Source organism: Xiphophorus hellerii, chromosome 14 (assembly GCF_003331165.1).
Source record: "Xiphophorus hellerii strain 12219 chromosome 14, Xiphophorus_hellerii-4.1, whole genome shotgun sequence".
Lineage (NCBI taxonomy): Eukaryota > Metazoa > Chordata > Actinopteri > Cyprinodontiformes > Poeciliidae > Xiphophorus > Xiphophorus hellerii.
Window position 1 is genome coordinate 2,667,667 of NC_045685.1, and position 25,843 is coordinate 2,693,509.

Here is a 25,843-nt window from a genome sequence, read left to right on the forward strand (position 1 = left end):
ACCCACACACACACACACACACACACTGCACAGGGAGAGGCTTGGTTTGGTTTTGGAAAACTATCTCTTTCATTTGTACCTAATAGAAAAGTTGACAAATTGGTGAATTATGCAATATCTCTCTTTAGCGTTTTACCTGAACATTTTAAACACACAGCAAAGCTTTGAAGAATTTCAATGCTTGACGTTTAAGGGCTCCAGAGGACAGGATGCACACACAGCCGCTGCAGGTCGGGTTTTCTATAGTTTCTTATTTAATATAAACCATCGTTTAACATTATTGAGTTCATCAGAAGTTTGAATAATATATTAACTAAGAGAGACTAAGGTTATTTTTATTTTATTTTTTTAAAAGAGGACAAGAGAACAGACAATTTAGGAAAGCGACTATTTGGTACCGTGAGTGTTCTCAGGCCAGTTACCAACAAAGAAAACTCAAACTCAGCCCGTCCAGAAAAATCCCTTTCACTTCTACACGCTCTCCACTTCAGGCCGCCGAACGCAGAATCAGAAATTACGACGACGTTAAGACGCCCAATCACCTGGCAGCTGTTTGGGTCGACTGAAAGGGAACTGATTGATGTGCTTCATCTGTAGGGATGTTTGAGCTTCCATGCGGTGAGTCAAATGTATTTATGTGAGCTGCAAACACCTGGGCTGCCGACAGCTGCACAGGTGATGAGTTATGTTTTAGTCTGAGAAGGACTTTCTTTACCTGGCTCACCGCAGGACTTGAGGTCGTGATTGCAGTCAAATATGCTTCGGAAAGTTATTTTTTTATTTTCATTGAAATTGCAAAAGAAGAGTTGTATGTAGATTTCTGTAAAATTAACTGAATATATCTTTTCAATAAGAGAGTAACATTACCAAATGTGGAAGGATTGTGCTATAAAGACTTCAGGCGCTGCATCTATCCCTGCTCTGATCCTGCAGTGAAAATGCATTAAAGCAGCTGCGTCTGCAAATTTTTCAGTTGAAGACAGATGAAAACTTGATTTATTATGAATTTAAATGTCAGCTATTCCTATGAGGTCGTCACTGTCAGGAACTTTTTGCGATTCTAAACATCTGTTACCGATGTTGATCAGAGACGAGCCGTCATGGAGGAACTGTGTGCCTCTCTCCTCTCTGTAATCACTGATAATAATAACAGTTGAGTGGAACTCACTGCCATGTTGGATTAAAGGTAAAGACAGGTGCAGGAAATTATGTATTTGCAGTTAATACCTACAACCAGTAAGCCACGAAAGTAACTATAAGAGTTCAAATCTGGAAGATGAGTTTCTGAAAAACAAATCATTTTGACCAACAGCGGTTTTAGTATTGTTGAATAGAAAAAATCATAATAAAACTTTAGAATTGAAATGAAAAAAAACAAAAACAAAGCGAAACCACACTAGGAATAATAAACACTACCCCACAAGTTGTAAGCTAAGCTTTAGATTTTTTGCCATGAGTCCAGCTGCAGTTTATTTGCGTCCTTTGAAGAGTTGCTCCTCTCCTGTATCAGTTGAAACCAGACTGTTCAATTGAAAGCAGAAACTGGCAAAGAGTGTTTAAAATGACAATATTCAAAAAACCCGTTGTGAATGTTATTACATGCAGACAACACAGAGGGATTGAGTTTGAGGCTCTAGTCATCAAATTTAAAAGCTGGATGGTGAAATGCAGGGTTTATGAAAACAGGTGAAGTGTTTTTAGTTAACTGTGTTTAGGTTGACTTCCTGGATGGTGATAGAACTGAGGCTTGCAGAGGGACTGGAACTGTGCATTAACCTTGGAAGAGGAAAAAGAAGATATGCGCTGTTGAGACAATATTGCATTCATATTTCTGTTTCGCATAGAAAAAAAAACTTGAGGGCTAAAGCTGGACTTTTGGACAGTTTCCAGTAAACTGCAGGTTCTATCAAAGGTTCTATTAGAGTAAAATGAATCTCACAGGGATGAAGTTAGAACTGTGGTTGTGGCGAGAAAACTGTTGAGTTAACTTGATAAATGTGTTTTTGTCAGCTACAGCATGTTGTTTACCTCGAGATGAAACTCCCTCACACTTCTTTCTTTCACTTCCTGTGGTGTAAGTGTGGCTGTCTAAATATTTCACCAACCTTGAATTTTTCAAGTATTTCTGGATGTTTAAATTGATTAGACTTCAAATGAGTCCAGAAGGTTAAAATTTCTCTGATTTTAAAAACAGACCCCAGTGTTAGCCGTAGCATTAGCAGATTGACATGCTAACGGTTTTTAAAATGTGCCTCGGATCAGGAGCCACATCGTGCCTTGTGCCTGCCACTGTTTGAGACTGAGGGCATGCAGAGGAAAAGAAAGATGGTTTTGTCATACGTTAGGAGTTGATACTGTGGGTACTAAATCGATTCTTTTCCTTTAGGCTTATGAAAGTTTTTCAAAAATGTAATTTTCTAAAAATCAGCTCTTGAGTAAGTAGGTGATATTTTAGACCATGTCACAAATGATCAGTTATGTTCTTGACTCTTGAATTCAAAGCTCTAACGGTCTTTAGTGATGGTCATTACATCAGATTTATTTTGAGCCCTTCTCAGACCCTGCTTTTGCAAATAAGTCAAACAAAAAGTGCCTTGTTTTATAAGCGCTTCCTCTTTTTAATTTAAACCCAGCCACGTTTCCTTTTCCTCTCTCAGAACCAGAAACCCTCTTCACAGTCGACACGAGTGTTTACACTGACCAGATATCTGGTGTGTGTGTGTGTGGGATCTCTTATTTTGACTTCCTCAGTCGACTTTTCAATCCGCTCGTAGGTTTGTTTGTCTACTTGTGCCTTTCAGTCTTGCACACACACGTTGAACTGGCTGTCTGACTTCATCTCCTGCTCAGAGTGCTATATACCTTTGTCCATCGAAATTCTACCTCTTCACCCTACAAACGGCAGGTTCACCAGACAGGCGTACTGCTGCCACCTTCTGGAGACATGGGGAAAAGCTCACAGCAGCATTAGATCTCCTGTATGTGTGGGTCAGTTTCAGCTCAATTGAAAATGAAATGAAACTCGTCAGCTCGGTGGAAGCTACAGCAAACATCTATTTTGGCAGAACTGTTAGCTTTTTAGTTACAAACTATTTTCTCGTTTGTTTAATTTGCACTATAACGTCGTTAGCTCAATCAGAACCTGTTTTATTGTCTAAAACCTATCTCTTTATTTACCTTTCTGTTGAGTCTTTGAGTTCAGAGGGAAAAACATTTTACCCAGTGTTGACTCAGAAGTTGTGGATATGAAATTGAACTTTGCTTTTTGGCTGAGGGGATCAGAAGGTGCTGATGTTCCTGATAAACTGTCTGCATGTTGGGCTCCTCTGACTCTGACCGTATCCGTCTTCATCCGCCTCAGAGTGACGGCTGTGGAGGCGGAGCAACTGTAAACTGATGGGCTTGTGGGGCATCAGAAAAATAGTTCCATTTGCTTTTGTTTCTAATGTTTCTTTGTCAAGTAATATTCTGGGGGGTTGGAGGGGTTTCCCTGAATTTTGTCTTCAGTGTAAATATTTGTTATTAAATTCCGATTTTCTGAAATCTCAACTTTTCCCTCTGCATTGATTGCCGCTGTGTCTCATTTGGACAGATGCACCATTTCTTTCTCCGTTTTAGTTTCGTTCAGCTGCTGAATCAATTTCACATGGATTCATGAACACAAAAACAAAAGATATTTCTGTCATTTCAGTACGGTTTATTTTTATAAACACATGATGTAGTTCCATTTAGTTATACTTGTCCCCCATTAATTATCATTTTTATTTATTACAGTTAATGTTTTCTTAATTCCAGTTTTTATTTTGTTAGTTAACTGTGCTAACCTTGGTGATCAGTAACATTGAAATCCTCATTTTCACCACTGATTAATACCTCCATGCTTTCCTAACTCCTGGTGGGGAGGAGTTACATATTTATTATGTTCATTTATGACGACATTGATTTTCAGTTTTCCTACCAGTCAAAGAAATATTCTGTGCAATTTTTTCCCTGTTCAAACTATTCAATACAATTTGATTAGTTCACCTTAGTTTGAAGCTTTGTCTTCATCCATTTTGTCCAATTATTATTATGATTGATTATCTTTTATATTGTTTTTCAGTTAATTTTGGGTTCATAGATCCTGGAGATAATAAATAGATGTTTGTAATATTGTAGATGTATAGAATATGGCCGGACCAGAAGGACAGAGTGGCAGGTAATTGCACATCAATTATTTTTATATTTAGTTTATTGGACCAAACGGTACCAGGGTAATCAGATGTTACCAAGAAGTTAGAAAGCAGGAAATAATACATTTTTGAAATTGTGTCGTTTTGGAAAAAGGTTTGATTTCCGTTATAGTGTGGTGGCAAAGATGGTGGGAGGGCCAGGAAAATGCTTACTGATAGTTTCTGAAGAAATGTGTGCTGGGCAGATTAACATTTAAAGATAATTGCGCAAATGAGACCGTCAGCTAAAAATGTCTTCAGAGAAACAAGTCCACTGAAACAAGTCCACTGAAACAAGTCCTTCAGAGGCTCTACTGACTGATGGAGAAAATAAAGGTTGGAAGTCAAATGGTGAGTTAAAGATTTATTCCCTGAAACTCTAAATGCCTCTTCAATTTTTAGCAACCTTTGAATTATGTCATTGTTTAGAAGGACATTAAAGATAAATGTGAGAAAATAGAGCAGCTGAATCACGAGGCCTCCACTTTGCCCTATTGTCATTGTACCAAAATGACTCTGTGTGGATATTTACAGTAACAGTAGAAGAAATTTGGTAGAGTGCGACCTCTAGCAAGTGTATAGTGAAATTTAGTAGAAAATGTGTATTTCAAAGACATTTCAAAATGGCGTTTTAGCTGGTTGGGGGGATCACTATCAAACAAAATACAGCAAATAATTGCCTTCTACTTGACTGACCACAGAGCAGGTTCTCTGTCCAGCTTCTGCAGAGGCTTTGTTTTCTGATGACATCTTCCATGAAACTTCCTGCCGCTGTGAAGAGGCTGAGGCTGAGCTCAGCGGCCGCGCCTGGCCTGTCGCTTCCGGTTGCTGAATACGGAGATCATCACGCAGATCAACCGATGCGCCGCATGAAGGAGGCGGAGCTGCAGAGAGGAAGAGACGCTGCAGAGAGAGGAAACCGCAGAGCCGAAACCGAAGCAGCGACCCGGAGTGAAACGGAACCGAGTCGAGCGCAGCTTCGGTGCCGAAAACTGCCCGGATCTCGTCTGACTGAACTCTTGAGCGAAATGGAGAAAAAGGATGGAGCCAGAGCGATCCCTAGCGCCTGGAGTGTTCCGACCTCCAGTCCACCCAGCTCCGATGCAGCGGACAGGTCAGCAGGTTTAGACCCAGCTTTACTGATCCGACCCGGTTCAGTAAAGTTACATCAGTTTGGCTGCTTGGATGTTTCACCCGTTCGCCAGTTTGTTGTTGTTGTTTTTTTTTTTTGCTCTCGATATTTTCGTTCCCGTCTGAGTTAAAAACAACGATTAAAGTAAGTTATGATAAAAGTTATCGCATTTGTTAATAAACACAAGAGTACATAATGGAGTTGTAACAAAAAGGTATTGGGTTCGAATGTCTTCTATGGCTTTAAACAAGTGATAAAAAGGTATAAATAAAATAATTTTCAAATGAAACGAACATCATTTTTGAAGCACAGGACTGCAGCCTGCTCGCTGCCTTCCTGTATATTCCGCCAGACAGACAGTCCGGGCTTTCTCCCGTTCACTTTGATTCCCTCCGGTAGAATTTCTACCGGGCCAATCAGCGACCAGGAGAAGTAGTGACGACATCGGTTTTCGGCTCTGTTTTAGAATTGTCTTCTGCCTGTCGTTTTATCAATGACAGCCCGGGCCCTCCGTGTAGAACAAGGGCCTGGTTTCTACCAGGTTAGACTAACGGAGCTGTAGTTGTGATTTTCAGATGATTAAAACAGACCTGAGTAACATTATGACTACTGCTGTTGACTTAACATTAGATTCAGTATCTTGGATGTTTGGTCTGTGACGTAGAAACCCTTGTAATTGTTTTTGAATCCATATGTCTGGTTTTACATACTTTTATAAATGAATGAAGCGTCATCTGTCGCCTACTTATAGACCTTCTTGGTGTTCTCAGTTCTTTGGTCTACAGTTGCTTCTGAAATTGTTTTCAGAGTTTAACCGATGATATTGATCTTTTTAAGGCACTGTAAGTGTAACTCCCTCCAAGCAGATCACGGACACAAGGCGTTCTTCTTTGTTACTGGCGTTTAATAACTATGCCGTGAGAACTGTACAAACACAAAATACATATTTACAGAAACACATTCACTTAAATAGACAACTATTAGACACAAATTAATACAAAAAAAAAATGCGTACCTCATTGGCCGCTTCAACCTGGAAGGGTTAATACAAAAAAAACTCCGTGTAACGTCTTCTTGCAATCAGCTACACGAGCCTTAATGCCTCACCGAAACCTCTCCATCAACTAACAGCAAAAAAGAAGCATGCTGCCTTACACAGAGTGCTGCGTGTCACCATAAAATGTCCCGGAATGAAACAACACATTAAACATTGGTTCCGCTTCGGAACCATTTGCACACTTTAATAATAAGTATAAGTATTTTACATCACTTTAACTTATCTACACCAAATTAGAATCATGAAATTAACCCAAACTGTATAAACTGCTGCTGATGGCAGCCACACTCCCACCAAATCACAGATGATTTCCTACTACACCTGAATACAAAGAAAAACAACAAATATCTGTAATCCAACAAGTCATGTATCACAGAACTGAGCTACTCAGCTTCGACTAAAGTAACTGTTTTGTGGATGGGTCTCTCAAGATATACTGGCTTGTTAACTCTTTTTCCTTGGTCATCAAGTGTTGCATCACTCATCAACAATTCGAGTTTCCTAATGACTCCATCTTCACTAGGGAACACCTTAGTGACCTTGGCCAGTCTCCACTCATTTCTGGGTAGACTATTATCCATCAGAATCACAATGTCATTGATCTTGGCATTTCTCTGTGTCTTGTACCATTTGTTCCTTTGCTGAAGATTCAGCAGGTATTCCCTTTTCCATCTGGTCCAAAATTCATTGGCCAAATATTGTACCTTACGCCATCTTTTGCGAAGATAAAGGTCTTCTTTCACAAACTCACCAGGTGGTGGTAAAACCACTGAAGACTTCATGGTCAGGATATGATTCGGTGTAAGAGGCTGTGGAGCAGAGGGATCACTGAGCAGGTGAGTTGTTATGGGCCTACTATTTATGATCGCCATGACCTCATAAAGGTATGTACGTAAAGATGAAATGTCAAGTCTTTTGGATGAATGATCCAAAATGGATGTCAACACACTTCTTATTGTCCTAATCTGCCTTTCCCAGGCTCCACCCATATGGCTAGCAGATGGTGGGTTCATGACAAATTCACAACCTAATTGTGTTAGATTTTCTTGGTCCATTTCCTTTACGGATTCCAAGAACTCTCGTCTTGCTCCAACAAAGTTGGTTCCTTGATCTGACCAAAGCTGCCGAACATTTCCACGTATGGCAATCAATGTTCGAAGACTATTAATAAAAGCGTCAGATGTCATGTCATCAAGTAGCTCTATGTGCACAGCACGCGAGCACAGGCATGTGAATAACAGACCGTAGCGTTTAAGTTCCTTTCTTCCCTCCTTAATGTAAAATGGACCGAAGCAATCCACTCCACAATAGGTAAAGGGAGGTGATGCTTCCACTCTTTCACACGGTAAATCTGCCATTCTTTGTACTTCAGTATTTCTTCTGAACTTTCTACATTTCACACACTTGTAAATGTAAGAAGACACTGTGTGACTGCATCCCAATATCCAGATGCCGTTTGATCGGAGCTCGTTCATGGTCATCCCACGACCCTGATGATGAACCCTTTGATGGAAGTGGTCAATGAGCAACTGTGATATATGGGTTTTGCTTGGCAAGATTGCTGGATGTTTAATGTATGTGTGCAAAGAAGAACGTTCCAGCCGACCTCCTACTCTGAGCACACCCTTTTCATCTAAGAAAGGATTCAGTTTATGCAGCCTGTTCGCACTGTTCTTTGTTATCTCCCTTTTGGAGCTTAGATCTTGGATTTCTTCAGAAAATACTGCCCTTTGGACTGTAGCTATGATGAAAAACTCCGCCTCTTTCCTCTCCTCAAGACTGGTGACCTTGTTGGTTCTGGAGAGTGAACCCTTGACCTCTTTGACACATCGTATGAGTCGTGCAATGGCTTTAACCAGTCTTGTCCATTTTGAGAACCTTAAGAAACGACTGAGCAAAGATTCTTCTGTCGTTAGGGTCTTATGCACAAAAGTTTTTCGTAGTTCTGGATTTTCAGCTTCCAATTCTCCCACCTTAACATTATTAGCAGGAAGTTCGTTATGCCAGAGAAAATCTGGACCAGTGAACCAATTGGAAGTAACCAGTCCTTTAACTGTCAGACCTCTTGATGAATGATCCGCGGGGTTATCTTCAGAGGTCACATATCTCCATTGATCCGGATTGGAACCTTCTTGTATGCGCTGAATGCGATTTGCCACAAATATGTGAAATCGTCTAGCATCGTTGTTAATGTATCCAAGAACGACCCTTGAATCAGTCCAGAAGAATTCTTGGGCTTGAACATCCAACTCCTTTTTAAGCAGGTTGCTTGTTCGAACAGCAATAACAGCTGCTGAAAGCTCAAGTCTGGGTACTGTGGTGACCTTTGTAGGGGTCACCCTGGCCTTACCAATAACTAAAGAACAGTAGACTTGGTTCGATATACTGATTGCTCTCAAGTAAGAACATTCACCGTATCCTTTAACACTTGCATCTGAGAAATGATGCAACTCATATCTTTCGACTTCCTTGAAATCTTTTGGGAGATAACACCTTTGAATTTTTATGTCGGATAGATTCTTTAAGTCCAACAGCCAAGACTCCCATCGTGGTCTGAGATCTTCAGATAATGGCTCGTCCCATCCAATCTTCTCTCGACACATCTCTTGAAGTATTTGCTTCCCAACCAGAATAAATGGTGCTACAAACCCAAGTGGGTCATAGATGGATGCCACTGTTGATAAAACACCTCTTCTAGAAAGTGGGCGTTCATCCACAATCACTCTGAAATGGAACTGGTCCGAAACAACACACCATTTAATTCCCAAAGCTCTCTCTATGTGTGACTCTCCAAGAGTCATGTCACGATTTCTTACTGAATCTGCGCAGTCATCTTCTGGAATGGATGCAAGTACATCTTGGTTGTTGGAAACAAACTTGTGAAGTCGTAGATTGCCAGAACTACAAAGTTGTCTTGCTTCCTTTACCAACCTTATAGCTTCATCTTTGGTTGCAACACTTATCAGTCCATCATCCACGTAAAAATTTCGTTCAATGAACTGGATGGTTGTTTCACTGTACTGACCTTGACCTTGGGCCGCAACATGTTTCAACCCAAAATTTGCGCAGCCTGGCGATGATACAGCTCCAAATAGATGAACTCGCATACGATAGATGGATGGTTGAGCCTGAATGTTTCCATCATCCCACCAGAGAAATCTCAAGTAGTCTTGATCCTCTGCTTTAACATAAAATTGATGGAACATGCGCTCAATATCGCACATTATGCCAACTTGTCCTTTACGAAAACGGCAGAGAACACCTATCAGACTGTTCGTTAATTCTGGCCCACTGAGCAAGTAATCATTTAATGACACACCTTCGAACTTTGCAGAGCAGTCAAATACGACTCGTATCTTTCCTGGCTTGTGTGGGTGATAGACTCCGTGATGAGGAATGTACCACACAGAACCTTTGTTAATTTCTTCTTCTGGAACTCTTTCTGCATCACCATTTGCTATGATTTGACTCATAAAGTTTGCGTAATCATTTTGGTATTTTTTATCCCTTTCAAATCTCCTTTTCAAGCATCGGAGTCTGTGAACTGCACACACCTTATTATCTGGGAGATTTGGTCGATCCTTCTTGAAAGGAAGTGGCATTTCACAATAACCATCTGCTTTAATTTTGACTCCTTCTTCCATGATGGATAGGAACCGCAAATCTTCCTGAGATAAATTTGCATCCTCAACTCTTCTCTCACTGAAGTCAGACTCAAGCATCCTCAACACATCTGGTGGAGAAATGAACTCCTTAACTTGAGTCCTACAAATGTATTTCACCTCAGTTGTGAGGTTCTTAGATGTCTGAGACTGGGGTTTCACAGACTTCATGATGATCTTATGGCTGCTTCCAATCGCATCACCATAATCAACACACGGGCTAACGCAACCGACTATGCTCCATCCAAGATCAGTTTTTTGAGCAAATGGTTCGTCATCTTTACCCGACACCACTTCTCTAGGTAACAAAGCCTGAGGACAGTTGTAACCTATGAGTAGTCCTACATCACACTCGATCAATGGAGCAATCTCCTCTGCAAGATGCTCTAGATGAGGCCATGCTCTCGCAGTTTTTGGGGTCGGTATGTGACTTAGATTAGCAGGAATGAACTCTCTTGAATAGGTTACAGGTAGAGAAATCTTCTTTGATGAATAAAAACCTCTCACCTGCAGTCCAACTAATCTCTGACTTGGGATAATTGTATTTCTGGATGAAAGTGTGGAGAGTTTTAACTGCACAGGTTCTCCTTTTGTTTCCAGAACATCTGCCTTATCTTGCATGATGAATGTCGTATCGCTTTGGTTATCAAGTAGAGCATAAACGAGAATTTCATTCTCTGGGTTACTTGACGTAGATAACCACACAGGAACAACAGTAGAAGAGTACATGTCGTCCATGCCTTGCACTACTCTGTTTGATGTAGCTTCATCTGAGAGTTCAACATTATGATTGTGCTCTGTTTTTTCCTTTGATTTTGTGGTTTTAGAGACTTTTACATTCTCTGCATACTCATCATTGCTTTTCTCTTTCCTATTTGCTCTTTCACGTTCTTCGTGCAGACACGTTGGATGTTTTCCTTTACATGTTTCACAAAGACTTCTTCTTTTGCAGTTCTTAGAGTGGTGTCCTGGTTGCAAACATCCAAAACACAATTTTTTTGTTTGGACAAACTTAAGACGTTCCTGAACTGGTTTTTCGTTGAATTTCCAGCATTTCTGAATGCCATGATTTTGTTTTTCACAGAAGATGCAGCCTTTATGTTCCGGACTCTCTTCAGAGTTGCTCACAAACACCTTTGCGCCAACATTTCGTGTCTTTGTTGTCTTTATTTTTTCAACATCACCAGATTTCAAGGCATGAAGAGAAGTTACTGGATTGCAAGCTATTTTTGCTTCCCTTGTGATGAACTCCACAAACTGACTGAATGTAGGAAAATTATTGCAAATTTCTTCGAGCTCAATCACCTTTCTGTTCCAACTAGCAACTAACCAATCAGGAAGCTTTGTGAGAAGTTTTTGATTTTCATCACAGGTGTTCAGTACTTCTAGACTTTTAATTTGGGACATTGCAGCCTGGCAACCCCTAAGAAAGTCTGAAAAATCCCTCAGTTCAACACTGTCTCTGGGTCCTATTTTAGGCCACGATGCAAGTTTATCTTTGAAAGCTTTAGCTATCACAAAGGAGCTTCCAAATCTTTCTTCCAGGATAACCCATGCTGAATCATAAGCTGCATCGGTTCCTAATAAGAAATAACTTTCAATGGCCTTTCTTGCAGATCCACCAACGTATTTACGAAGGTAATAAACTCTTTCATTTACAGGGATGTTTTTCCTACCTATTAGTGTTTGAAATGACATCTTCCAGTCCTTGTATCTTAGTGGATCTCCAGTAAAAACAGAAGGTTCAGGTACTGGGAGACGGCTCACATTAATAGACTCTGCTATTGCTTCAGCAAGAGCTGTGGCACTGGCTGCTTGGTGTGGATGTTCATAGGAACTTCTTTTAGCTCCAGAAGATCGATGTCGTTCAGCTGCCTGGTTATGAAGTAACTCTGCAACTTCTTCATCTGAACTTGCTTCTTGTTCATAAACTTGCAGCCGTGCCTTTGCCGCACTTAACTTCTTAACAGTCTGTAGACGTTCTATTTGTCTGCGTTTTTTTTCCAGTGCTTTCTTTCTTGCCACATTTTCTTCCTCTTGTAATGCCATCTTCCTTCTATCTTCTTCTTCAAGATTTTCAAGTTCCTGTTTTTCACTTTCTATTTCTTGCAGAACCTTTAAAGCAGCCTGTGTAGCAGCTAGCTCTGCAGCAGCCTCCTGTCTTTTAATAGAGGAAAGGCTCGACTGTTTGGACTTCATACTTGAACTGCTAGCAGAGTTTAAACTTCGAGAACCTTTACTTGTAGTATTAGAGACTGAAGATAGAAACACAGAACCAGACTCAGGCCAGACAACATCCTTTGTCTGATCATCATGGTCTTCCTTGTGAAGATAAGTGGATGCATTTTTCAAGATTATTTCAGATACAGCATCACAGGTGTCTACTCTGCGACGGATCTCATTACCTGGAAGAACACATTTGCGCAGTTCTTCATAACTGTGCTTCACATCTGCAGATGCACAACTTATCTTACTCATCAATTCCTGCACAACATCAGAAGATGGAGTTCCATTTATCACCCTTTTAGCTTGCTTTGCCGTCACTTTCCATTTATCGTAAGTATTGGTAAAACGATCTTGCAGTTTTTTTGATTTAGTATCATGCAGTTCTTGAGCCCTTTCAGTAAGCTTTCTAGTCCTTTGGCTTCTTCTTGGCTCCTCTTCCGGTTCAGATGACTGCTGTAGAGTTGCGCCATTACTGTCTTTAAATAAGTCGCCCTTATTAGTTTCATTGTCAGTCATTTGCTCCATTATGCAATGTTTACTTATTACTTGGTAACATATAGCTATAGCTTTACAAAACTAATGACTTAACAATAACCAACTCAAAAACTGAGCACTTAATTATCCAACACTTTTAGCATCTAAATGACAGAAATATGTAAAATGATTGTTTACAAAAACTTAGATAAAACCTTGAACTTAAACAGAATTGTGCAGAACACCAGATTACTTAATTTTAACACTTGCAGTGTCTCCTTAAAACAAAGTTGATCCACTTCCTAACATTTAACTTATTTTAAATGTATCACTTGTTGGAACATCAATGTAAACTTGAAAGCGCTTGCTGCTTCAGTTTCTGGTGTTGCACAATCTTATCTGCGTGATGCTAGAGTGCGACGAATCCTCCCCTGCTCAGCGACTGAAAGGCACAGTTCCTCGTCTCGCCACCTCATGTCGAGCAGACTGAGTTCTCACTGTAACTCCCTCCAAGCAGATCACGGACACAAGGCGTTCTTCTTTGTTACTGGCGTTTAATAACTATGCCGTGAGAACTGTACAAACACAAAATACATATTTACAGAAACACATTCACTTAGAGAATAGACAACTATTAGACACAAATTAATACAAAAAAAAATGCGTACCTCATTGGCCGCTTCAACCTGGAAGGGTTAATACAAAAAAAACTCCGTGTAACGTCTTCTTGCAATCAGCTACACGAGCCTTAATGCCTCACCGAAACCTCTCCATCAACTAACAGCAAAAAAGAAGCATGCTGCCTTACACAGAGTGCTGCGTGTCACCATAAAATGTCCCGGAATGAAACAACACATTAAACATTGGTTCCGCTTCGGAACCATTTGCACACTTTAATAATAAGTATAAGTATTTTACATCACTTTAACTTATCTACACCAAATTAGAATCATGAAATTAACCCAAACTGTATAAACTGCTGCTGATGGCAGCCACAGTAAGTTTACTTTGAAAAGTTTACGGTTTGAATGGGAACCGAAATAGGAACAAACTAAGAACGAGTTTTCCTGAGCTGCTTTTCCCGTCATTCCTTCAGTTCTGCAGGTTCTCATGTGGAGTGGTGTAAGCAGCTAATCGCAGCCACCTTATCCAGTCAGATCCCAAGAACAGCGCCACCAGATGTTCTGAACAGGGATACCAGGGTAACTATCACACACCATCTAAAACCGACAAACTCGAGGCTGATGCTAAGAAAAAACTAGACAATCTGTAGTCACATTTTGGATATCAGGGCAACATTATTGGAAAACGTTGAGCTATTTCTGACAGATCAGAAAAATATGTCCAATGTTTTCATTGCACCAGTTAGAGTAAAACCATTTAACAGAGTCCTAACTGCTCCGGTCGTTTGGCCCAAACTGGAACATTATCCAGCCTCTGAAAGGTACTGAAGATATTGTATTGCATTTTCTACATGTAGTCTAACTCAGTTCAAGTTCATTTGAAACTGTTACTGGATACACAGGAATCTGAAATCGTTCAATGGTTCCCTCTGTTTCTGTCTCTTTGGGGAAAAGTCGACTTAGGAGATCATTTGAAAGGTTGTGAAGAGGACAATTATGTCGATTGTAATTGATTTTCATTGTCGGTCATATTTTTATTAGCTCGACATATTATTTTATGTTTGATGGTTTAAAACTAAATAAGTATATGTCACTACACGGATGTAAATGATAAATGGAAATGGAAGTGGTGTTTGCATGTTGAAAGAGAGATTGTGGATCTCAACTTTTTTGGATGGTAAAATAATGATTATTATTATTATTATTATTATTATTATTATTATTATTATTATAAAATGGAATGGAGCTCTGTTTAGATACCTGGAGGATCTGGGCGTCTCTGCTGCTCTGTGACTCTGGATGGATGAAATAAAATAAACTGTCCCCCAAAATTCAGTTACTTGCCACCAGCACTCTCACTGAACATCCCATTCAAACATATTGATCAGTTCAACCAATCCACATGGAATAATAAGTTACCCAGAATAAGGCCTGAAAATATTCGTCCAACAGAGTTGGGCGTCTGATACAACCTGCTGCTGAACCTCTGTGAGTCGGAGCGTCTGTGTCAGTGAAGGTTGTGTGAAGTTTTGCAGCCAATTGGGGAAAGAAAATCGATCAATTTTCATTGATCTTAGCCGAACTCTAAACCATACCAATATATCCCTGATTTCTTCCCTGACCTAAACGTTGAACCTTACATTCCCACTAAAAGCTCTACGGGGAAAAGTGACGGGAGGAAGTTTGAACTGAATCTACAAACTTCTGATTACATTCTACCCTCATTCTACCCTCTGAGCTGCAGTCAGCCATGTGTAGTCATGTCTAAACACTGATTACTATTAATAGTCTTTGTGATAAATTTGCCTTTTATAATAGCTGTTGGATTATTCTTCCAACTATGAACTCCCTGTACACCTGCACTTCCAAATGTGTAGATCTGAACTCAACCCTCACAGCTCTGTCTGTCTGTCTGTCTGTCTGTCTGTCTGAATACAGTCATCACTTCCTGTCTCATGTTTTTCTGTTTTTGTACCTTTGTTCATTTTCATACTGTGCATTTCTGCTACCATTTTTTCAAGAAGCAATAAAATTCAGAAAGTGAATCTTATTCGCTGCATTGTTGCTTGAGTTCATTTCCATCTGAATGAATGAATGAATGTGTTCTGCTCTGTTTTACCTGCAGGTGTCCAAAAGGCTGAGTTCCTGGGTAATATTTATATTTGTCTCACATGTTTACAGTGCATTTCCTTCACCTGGTTAATCATATTTCATACATAGCGTTACTAATACAACATTTTTGGAAGTTGTCTATGTTTTTTCAACTGAATTAGGACTATTTTGCAACACTGAATTCAAAAATGACACCCATGTTTCTCAGTCAGGTCAAGTTTTTATTCTAATTTGATTTAGAGAAATTCAATCTTCTGACTAAACTGATGACATTTTTGTGACATTATCAGTTCATTTCTGTAAATATTTCTCATCCAAAAAACGTTTCAGGAGAAAAGAAATGTTTTAATTAATTAAATGTTGCAAACTTGGATTTCCGTAGATTGAATATTAAGCACTGGTAAATGTAAGTACATATTAACTGAACATGACGTCTTCATTGTGTAAAATTCTCCATCTCTGTTCTGTCCTGGTGGAATCTCTCCTCCTGCTCATCACTCATTGATCAGATTCTCCAGATGTGAGAACAAGTCCTGCATTTTGATGCTCATGTTGCTCCATAGTTCAGAAAGTTGACCTGATTGAGCAAAACCAATGGGATTTTAGGATTCAGCACATCAACAAGATCCTTAAACAGATATTTTGGTTGTAGACCAGTGTGTGATCGTATTCTCTGCTCTCTTCAGAACCGTCCAGCTCTGGGATTCGGCGCGCTCGTCAAACTTTCACACAACCAAGTGCCTCTTCTGCCAGGAGAAACTGTTCAGATCACAGGTACTGTTCTCCTTTTTCATGCGTTTCACTTCCGGCATCATATTTGTCACAGTCTCATCATATCCAGGTTTTCTTCTCACTCTGCCATTAACCAGTTAACAGCCTTTTCTCTGTCTTCTCTCTCTTGTTGTCGTGTTTGTGTGTGTTTGTGGATGTAATCGTATTCAGTTAAAGATGTTATGTATATCTGTCCATTCAGTGGTCTTATCACTGGCACTCTGACCATCACTGACTACAAGATCTACTTTACCAGTTCGATCAAGGTGTTCCTTCTCTTCCTTTTTATTTCCTACAATGTTCTGTGTTAAACATTCCAGGATTCTCCTCGGTGTCTCTGCAGTGAGCTAATGTCAGCCTGTTGTCTTTAAGGACTCTTCTTTTATTCTTGATGTTAACTTGGGAACTATAAGCAGATTGGAGAGCATTACTGTTCCTAACCAAGGAGATGACACCAAGGGAATCGAGTTGGTTTGTAAGGTAAAACCTTTTATGCTCTACTCTCCTCTAAGAACCCGACCTCCAAATCTCGTCCACACAGGTTTTTTTAGGGATGCACAATATTGGATTTTTGGTCGATATCTGATATGCCGATATAGTAAAACTCATACCGATACCAATATTTTCTTCCTATGCCTACTGAAACTTTATGGCTTTCTCTACTGTGGAATTAAAATGCTGCATTATTTTTGTCAATTTAGCCTGCTACTAAATGCAAATGCTAAAAATGAGGCTGAAAATGATGCAACACTTTCAACTTGCATTATGTTTAATGTCTAATTTATTCATGACATTTGCTCTCTAAGACACTGACAACACTCAAACTGTGCAAATTTGACGTTGTGCATCACTGTCACTGGTTTGTCATATAAAAACAATCCAGTTTTGTTTTTATATGACATCCTGTCAAAAAATCTCACCGACTTCTTGACAGAATGGCCGATATTAAATTTTACAGCTAATATCGGCCGATGCCAATACCATGACGATAATATCGAGCATCCCTAGTTTTTTTTTTATTTTTTATTATTATTTAAATCTTTCAATTTGACCGTTTCCTTTTTCTCTCATTGTCCAGGACACAAGGAGCGCCAGGTTTACCTACAAACCAGAAGAGAACCAGCCAGACATTGAAGAGGTTTTGTCCAAACATGCTTTCCCTCTGTGCTGCAGTCTGGTTAGTCCAGTTAATAAATGATTACAATGGTAACCTGGACGTTGCTAGGTAACAAAGATCGGGCTGTTAGCTTACTGGTTATTAAAACTATTTAAAGATCAAATGACCAAAAGTTCAGCATGCAGCAATTAGAAATGATCACACCACCTTTTATCTCTCACATAACGCTGACAGCTGCTCCCAACAAAATGATTCTCACACCGTATATAAGAATATTAAAACATATTATTAATATGAAAACAAACACCTAGTACAAGCAAAGCAAAAAATTACTATCTATCTATTACTATCTCCTTGTTAGTATAGTGGTGAATATCCCCGCCTGTCACACGGGAGACCGGGGTTCGATTCCCCGACGGGGAGTGAAGTTTGTTTCAGGTCCCTCTTGAAAATGAGATCTAGATCTCAACGGGGTTTACCTGATTAAATAAAGGAAAGCAGTATGCAGGAACTCAGAGTGGCGTGTAATGATGGAGTGAGGATGCTGAGATGAACTGGTGGATGTCAGTCATTTTATGTGATATTATGTAACTTTATGTACAGATTTATGTGGAGATTATAATTCTAGGAATAACATCACGCTGTTACTGCTGCATGAAGCTCAGGCAGATTTAAATCCAGAATGTGGAACCACAGGCGTTTTTGTTAATTTGTAACTTACGTTTGTAATTTCTGTGTTGTTTTTTTTTTTATTATTTTATTTTATTTTTTTTTTATATCTGAACCCATTTTTGTCTTTATCGAAGGCGATGACGAAAACAGACTTATTCTTGCCGTTGCGCCTTTTTTTTTGAGTTTCGGAACTTTGTGTCCAACAGACTGAACGTTGTCACTTTCTTCCTCAGCCGTTTTTCGCCTTCAAGTACAAGGAGCAGTTTCCTGTGGACGGATGGAAGGTCTACGATCCCACAGCAGAGTACAACCGACAGGTAACCACAACCAGGTCCCAGCTGCTCACACCAAAACGTCTCTGTTGGTGTGAATCACTTCTTTAGTTTGGTTCCCTTGGCAAACTATCAGGATAAACCGAAATCAAGTTTCTCACACGGTCGAACTTTCTAGCGAAAACAACAGAGGCGTGACAGATGGAGACATGTATAGGTTCATGTTCTAACTACTGTATGTTACAGTGAGAAAAGAACTAGGTGAGTCTTGAACTGGCAGAAACGACGTGAACAAGCTGATTGGACGTGTTTCTGTCTCAGATATTTGGATTTCAAATCAATAAACACATTGGTCTAAAAGTGAAAAAGGAAAAACCTTAGCAGTGGCTCGTCTGCAGTGCTGGACATGCTTTACTCCAAACTGTAACCTGTAACATTTGAGTGCCAAAAAATACTAAATCAGAATTTGTGTTTACCTTGAGAAAATAGTCCTTACAGCAGCTTTTCCTCGCTGCTCTGCACCAGCAGGATGTCAGGGGAAGTTCTCTGAATACAGTTAGGTCCTTCTGTATTTGGATATTGACACAAATGTAATTAATTTCACTTGTTCACTGAGAGCTATTCAAGTTATATTCATGCAATGGACGTCCCATGGACATAAAGTCCAGACTTTCAGTTTCCATCCACATGAACATTAGCTGATGTGAGCGGGAGTTTCATCTCCTTAACGTGCCATCCTGTTTCACCCTGGAGGTGATTTCAGGTTTGTTGCTCGCGTTTGAGTGAAGGTTTCTCTGAGAAGAAAACATCCGGTCAAAGGAGCTCTCCCTGCAGATGAAACAAGCCGCTCTTAAGCTACGAAAACAGAAAACAAACATCCAAAGAATTCCTACAATAGTGTGTACAGTTCGGTACATCCTGAGAAATAAAGAAAGAAAGTACCGGTGAAGTCGTCAACGCAAACAGACCTGGACGGCCATGGAAGAGGCACTGATCCTCATCCCGGCTGCGAGCCGCTCCAGGGAATGAAGCCAGTAGGACCACATCACCTACAAAAAGCAGACATGTGATCGTAAGGCCACCAAAATAGAATCCCCTCAACACCTTGGCTGCTCCTAGAAATTGTCCATAGAAGCTATGAACAGAATCAGTGACAAAGGGCAGCCTTGGCAGAGTCCAGCTCTCACCAGAAGTGAGCCAGACTTTCTGCCGGCAGTGCGGACCGAGCTGAGAGCCTGGTCACACAGGGACCCAACAGTCCGTATCAAAGGGCCCGGTTCCCCAAACACAAGCCATCGCCTTTTCCAAGTCAACAAAGTTCATGTAGACGAGTTGGGCAAACTCCCACACACCCTGCAGGACTTCACAATTATATCTTATCGTGTTGTGCGCTCCCTGACATACTAAAAATGAAGGTTCTCACTCATCTGATTTCCTGATAAACAAATAATAAAAACTGTGTACCACTGTTGAGAAATCAACAAGCTCAACCACAGCACAAAGGTTCTAAGCTTTCCCATTTCTTCTTGATCTGTTGGTGAACTCTGCGAGTCTTAATCTAATGAAAGTTTAGATTTAAACAGCTTGTGGATTTATTTTTTTGTCCCATCTCCTTTAAAGATGAAGATTATGCATCTTTCACTCTCTTATCTTTGTGTCTGAACATGCTGCACCAGGGTCTTCCAAATGAGAGCTGGCGCATCAGTAAGCTGAACCTCCACTATGAGCTGTGTGACACCTACCCCTCCATCCTGGTTCTCCCCAACAACATGACGGAAGAAGACACAGAACGCGTGGCGTCATTCAGAGCCAAGCGCCGCCTACCGGTCAGTCGTTTTTCACAGACACATTCGGCAATTTCTGTTGTGTTTCCCTCTATTAGGACAGAGTTCTTCCCAAAATCACATGGATTAAAGCCAATCATCTTTCATATCCAACCAGAATCTTAAAAACAAAAGTTTACGGGGTTGAATCTAAACCTAAAATGAAAATACACATTTTGTTGAAATAGAGCAATAATCATGACTGTTTGTAAAGTAACAGTCAGTTATATTCATGTACAAAACTGACTTTGACTATACTTTGTACCATATTTTTCATTATATTGCCAATAATCAATAAAAAGACATTTGGGAAAGAAAAGAAAAGAAAAACAGGCTAACTTTGTGTTGAGCTCCGCCGAGGCCGACTGGAGACGGAGCAGATACACAACAACCAGACGAGCTGATGTAGAGCCTTTCAAAGACACTGTGTACATCTATAGATCAATCAGTGTAAGAATAAACACAAAAGAAAAACAACAACACATTACAAACAGCGAGGAAACGAAGAGTCAGCAGTCTTAGACAGATGGGTTTTGAGAGTCGTAGAAAAGAGCAGCACAGCGAGGAAAAGTTCAGGTCACGTCTGAGACTTCCTGTCTGGTTCCTGCAGGTCTTGTCCTGGATCCACCCGGAGTCTCAGGCCGCTGTGGTGCGCTGCAGCCAGCCGCTGGTCGGCCCTCTGGACAGCCGCTGCAAAGAGGACGAGCGCTTCCTCCAGATCGTCATGGACGCCAACGCGCAGTCCCACAAGCTCACCGTCTTCGATTCTCGACAGACCAGTGAAGCCCTGTCCAGCAAGGTGCAACACACACACACACTAACACAGAAGTGTGTTCTTTAAATATTTTTGTTTGATCTGCAGTCAGATAATAATATACACTGTTTAAAAGGACAAAGCTATTTTTTCTCACCAGCTGTGTTTTCATTACAAATGTGCACAAATCTTTGTCTATATTCTGTTTTACAAAACCCAAACACACAATTTCACTACTGCTGTGTTTCTATTTAATGAGAAATGACATTAAAAATCACATGTGAATAAATTTGTTCCTGCTTTAAGTTATTAAAAATGATGGGAGTGATGGATGTAAACAGTTACATGATATATCCATAATTCAGCCGTGGTGCTAGAGCTCATCGTCTGTCAGCCAATCAGAGGAGACGTCGGCGTTTTATTCAGGCATCGGAGCAACAAGCCCCGCCTACTTGTATGCTGCGTTTTAGGGAAACCACAAAGAAGGCCACTTCCTGTCGTCTTCTTCGTGGTTTTGGCCAGTAGCAACAACCTGTTGTTGATCATGTGACTCATGTGATGCAAAAAAAAAAAGTGCAGTTCTGTGAAATACATCGACTGTGGCAGAAAAACAACCTCATCCCGGCACAAAAACCTGTTGGTGACAAACGCGAGTTTTTTTTAATAAATCGTCATGTTTCCATTAATCAAATGTATTTTTGTCATTTCTATTTGCACAATCCTATGGTGAATGAAAAAAACCACCTGGTAACCTGATTTATGTCTGATAATAAATCAATGCAAATGTTTCCTGTATTAGATCACTTATGATAATCAAAAACATTTGTATTTGCTAGATTCCAGGATAATTAAAAGGTTTTTTGTTTCTTTTTTCCAAGTCTTAAGTTTAAATGCACAAATTTTACTAAAACCGTCCAAGATTTCAATTTATTGATTGATATAATTTGAATTATTTAACAGTATACCCATTGAAACCTTTTAAAACACCAAGACTACCAAAATATTCAGAAAATGTAAATATATCTCTTCTATTAAAGAAAGTAAACAATCCATAAAAGATCTCAATTAATATTCTGTCATAGACATAGTTTTGATGATCCTAAATGACCTAAAACAGGAACATTTAGGTTTGATTTCAAAATGGACGTGTCTTTATTTAGTCCATGTAAATACAAAATTGTTCATTTTTTCTGTCTCCTCTTTGATTTTCTCCATCTGTTCACCCGAACAACCTGAAGGCAAAAGACGGAGGATATGAAAATGAAAATTTCTATCCCAACATTGAGCTTATTTTCCTGGAAATTCCGAATATCCATGTGATCCGGGAGTCTCTCAGGAAGATGAGGGACGTGATTTATCCGACTATTGATGAGGCCCGCTGGCATTCTGCCATCGACCAGACTCACTGGCTGGACTATCTACGAGTAAGTCTCTTATAAATATCCACAAATACGAACGTGCTACAGTCTAAACAAAACAACAGAACCTTTTGTTTCATGCAATATGTTCCTGTATTGTATAAACAGGATATTGTAAGTCCTGTATTTGTCCCTGTTGTGTGCAGCTGTTACTATCAGGAGCGGTGAAAATAGCTGACAAGCTGGAATCTGGGAAAACATCCGTAGTGGTCCACTGCAGTGACGGCTGGGACAGAACGGCCCAGCTCACTTCCCTCTCAATGCTGATGCTGGACAGCTACTACCGGACGCTCCGAGGATTCCAGGTGACTCACTTAAAGTCATTAATACGGTTTTAAAGGGGCAGTGTCATGTAAAATGGACAAATTTAGGTTTTGCATCATTTTACAATGCTATTCCCTCGTCAAAGACTGTTGTTGCGCAACACCCCCCCCCCCCCCCCTTCTGTCTCTACTGTCTCACTCTCTACTTCCTCTTCTGAGAGGGGAGATGTGCTACCAGCTCTCCTTCTAACGGGTTAATTGAGTTTCCTAAATCTGCCGGGATTTACCCTGTCCAGGACTGAAGTAAACTCTGTTTAAGCTGGTTTCGAGAAACGATTCGCCTGGTTTCTGACGGCCTACATCCAGGTGTCCCACCCTTCTTCCCCCTGTGAATTAGCCAGACTGAGCAGCCTACAGCCAACTAGTTTCACAGAGCACACCTGTTAACGGTCGCTCGTTCTCTATTTTACAACTTGCATTTGTTATTGAACCAGGTAGGTTTTAGTGACTCGGGCGAGTCCCAAGGATGACGTTTTAAATTTGGGCTACCAGCAACCTAAAAACATTTTAAACTTTTTCCTCTCCAGAATCAAACATCACAGCTATTTTACAACCATCAAAGAACTTTAAGGTGACTCATTAACTGAATGTCCACAACATCTTTTAGATTTTCTTTATGCTAAATATTTTATTAGTAAAGCATTTTTGCAAGGGTCAGTACAGCTTAATTCAGTAGCAGAAATAATCAAATAAGTAAAATCAATCATCTAGTCTGTCTTTCCCTACTGCTGATACTGAAAACTAAAAAAAAAGGAACCTTTGAGAGAGACGGACGGAGTTTGACGTTTCGAACCCCAGACCTGGCTTGATGATGAAGAAGGTGCTGCAGCAGGAGGAAGATGTTGATCGGCAAAGGCAGGAATCTCTGTGATGATTGAAGATGAAGAAGGTGCTGCAGCAGGAGGAAGACGCCGATCGATGAAGGCAGGGATCTCTGCAGGTCTGATGATCTTCTTCTCCGCATGGATGGTGAGGTCACACAGGACTTGGTGCTGGCAGGAAAAAAGGCACCAGTTCTTCTTCTTTGTCTTTGCCTTTGTCTTTGTCTTCATCTTTGTCTTTGGGGTCTGAACCCAGCCGATGAGAGAAGTGCGATTCGAAGCCACATGTTGCAGGGCTGACGGGTTGGTCCTCATGGCAGGACAGTCTTCGGCTCCGTGGCCCCGGCTCTTCTTCAGCTGCAGAGTTCTTTGTCCATCTCTTGGCTCGAAGCTGCCCGGAGGATCCAACAAAAGGTTCCTCTTTTGCACCCACCTTTTATAGGGTTTCTGACTGCTCAGACAGATGATCTCATATCCATCACTGTCTTACAGACATTTCCTGATGTCTGTGCTAATGTCTCAGGGTTGCTCAACCTCCTATGTCCCGACATTATGTCCTGATGTCTGCTGCCTGCACAACCTTTCACCTAAATAAGGTGTTGATCATCTCTGCTCTCCTGTTAGTTCCTTGCCTTTCACCTTTCACCTACCATCTACCTCCAACATATCAGTGATGTTTAATTGCAGTTACACCTTTTTACACCATTTCAAGTTCAATGTAAAAATCACATTTATATCACATTTATTTTCTTTAGCTTCTCTGATCTAGCATTCATTTATAATTTTATAACCATAACTTATATCACATTTATTTTCTTCAGCTTCTCTGATTTAGCATTCATTTATGATTTTATAACCATAACTTATTAATTATACTTATTATAATCCTAATGTGAGTTATTACAGATGTTTTTCTGAAAAGAAACCCAAAGAATAATACATGATTCTAATTATTTAATACTAAAATTACAGTTACTTGTTTTTCTTGTAAGTGTTCCCACAAATGTTCGTGTAAATATTATTACAAGTAAACCATTATTAATATAAGTATTTTACTTTGAATCTTATCAAATTACTCAAAATGTTTAGATTTAATTCTTTAAAACTTTCATGCTTTAAAATAAGAAATAGTCTCAGCTATATTTATAAATCTGCAGGCTGGAAACTAACTTCCTCTTTTTCCAGGAAACCTGCTTTTCCTGTTTAATGACTCTCTCTGTCTGACTATGATTTCTTATGATTAGATAGAAAAAAGTAGAATTAAAGCAAAGTTTGCATGAGACAAAAACAACACACACAACCAGATTTATTTTATTGACACCTAAGTCTACTGTTGGGCCTAGAAGTCACTTGAGTGATTCATTTTAAAGATAACTTTATTTATTATTACTGTTAAACTAACTTTATTGACACTTAAGTCTACTGCTGGGCCCTGATGTCACTTGAGTGATTCATTTTAAAGATAACTTTATTTATTATTACTGTTAAACTAAAATCTCCAGCATGGGGAAGTGGGATGAGCTCGGATTTTCTTGACAAGACATACCTGGAGTGTTGCTCTGATTCTGTCATTCATGTTTGAGAAAATCTGTAATCTCCATGGCAACCGTTCAGCTGTGCAAAATGCCTGGGTAGACCTAGCTCCGCCTTCGAGGTGCAGCTCCTCCTCTGAGCTGCAGTTTCCGAGCCTCACAGAGAAGCCCCTCCCCCACTCAGCTCCTTCAGACTAGTCGGCAGCAATTAGCAAAAACCTGGTGGAACTGTACATCTGCTGAGCTCATTACAGGAGCCACTTCTCAGTGAAATGATGGTGAAAACATTGTTAAAGGGTTTAATAGAGGAGCCATGTTGTGAAGACGTCCTGAAGGCGGAGTTTCAGAAAGAGGAGGAGTTTTTTTAAAGCAACAGAGGCCCAATTTCAGGGTGTTAAATTTCTTTTTATGTCATATTTTACATGACTTGAGCAGTTTTATAACAGAAGATAACATTCAAAACGCACTACGTTTACAACAAACCGCAGTTAGCAGTGTATTGCACGTTTAAGTCCATTATATTTAGTTTGACATTTTTTTGGTTTCTTCAGGTTCTGCTGGAAAAGGAGTGGATCAGCTTCGGACACAGATTTGCTTCTGTAAGATTTGTTTAGCTTCATGAAATGTTTCTACTGGTCATATGAAATGTCATACCTGGTCTGTGTGTGTGTGTGTGTGTGTGTGTGTATACTCACTGCTGGATGTCTTCCTGTTCCACACAGCGCATTGGACACGGTGATAAGAGCCATACCAATACAGAGCGCTCACCTCTGTTTGTCCAGTTTATGGACTGTGTTTGGCAGATGACCCGACAGGTGAGAGCGTTTTGTGTTCAGCTTCAGA

At 40.1% G+C, this 25,843-nt stretch overlaps 2 protein-coding genes and 1 non-coding gene across 7 annotated transcripts in view; 2 read left to right on the forward strand and 1 right to left on the reverse strand.

Moving 5' to 3' along the window:
- The first annotated feature begins 3 nt into the window (after positions 1-3).
- The window catches only part of LOC116732524 (myotubularin-related protein 2-like), a 28,789-nt gene continuing 2,949 nt past the window's right edge, over positions 4-25,843 (forward strand). For 3 of the 5 annotated variants that reach the window (XR_004341814.1, XM_032582754.1, XM_032582755.1), the window contains exons 1-14: positions 4-5,325; positions 13,859-13,964; positions 15,511-15,534; positions 16,184-16,271; positions 16,440-16,534; positions 16,641-16,748; positions 17,347-17,445; positions 18,291-18,374; positions 20,006-20,155; positions 20,763-20,951; positions 22,145-22,330; positions 22,471-22,629; positions 25,552-25,599; positions 25,723-25,815. Coding sequence is in view for 2 of the 5 variants with exons in the window: in XM_032582754.1 (XP_032438645.1) it covers positions 4,955-5,325; positions 13,859-13,964; positions 15,511-15,534; positions 16,184-16,271; positions 16,440-16,534; positions 16,641-16,748; positions 17,347-17,445; positions 18,291-18,374; positions 20,006-20,155; positions 20,763-20,951; positions 22,145-22,330; positions 22,471-22,629; positions 25,552-25,599; positions 25,723-25,815 (1,800 nt within the window). In the remaining 3 variants the exon portion in view is untranslated. The remainder of the gene's footprint in view (positions 5,326-13,858; positions 13,965-15,510; positions 15,535-16,183; positions 16,272-16,439; positions 16,535-16,640; positions 16,749-17,346; positions 17,446-18,290; positions 18,375-20,005; positions 20,156-20,762; positions 20,952-22,144; positions 22,331-22,470; positions 22,630-25,551; positions 25,600-25,722; positions 25,816-25,843) is intronic. The other 2 variants (XR_004341815.1, XR_004341816.1) reach the window with 2 other exon arrangements.
- Positions 6,227-13,846, reverse strand: LOC116732523 (uncharacterized). Its single transcript, XM_032582753.1, has 2 exons — positions 13,431-13,846; positions 6,227-13,337 (listed from the first exon to the last, which is right to left on the reverse strand). The coding sequence occupies exon 2, from the start codon at positions 12,811-12,813 to the stop codon at positions 6,784-6,786; it is 6,030 nt and encodes a 2,009-aa protein (XP_032438644.1). The 5' UTR covers positions 12,814-13,337; positions 13,431-13,846; the 3' UTR covers positions 6,227-6,783.
- trnad-guc (transfer RNA aspartic acid (anticodon GUC)) lies at positions 17,737-17,808 on the forward strand. Its single transcript has one exon. It is a non-coding gene; the product is annotated as a tRNA-Asp (tRNA).

What these genes read in the sequence shown, in the direction of transcription:
- LOC116732523 (XM_032582753.1), bottom strand. Translation starts at nt 12,813, where the DNA reads ATGGAGCAAATGACTGACAATGAAACTAATAAGGGCGACTTATTTAAA.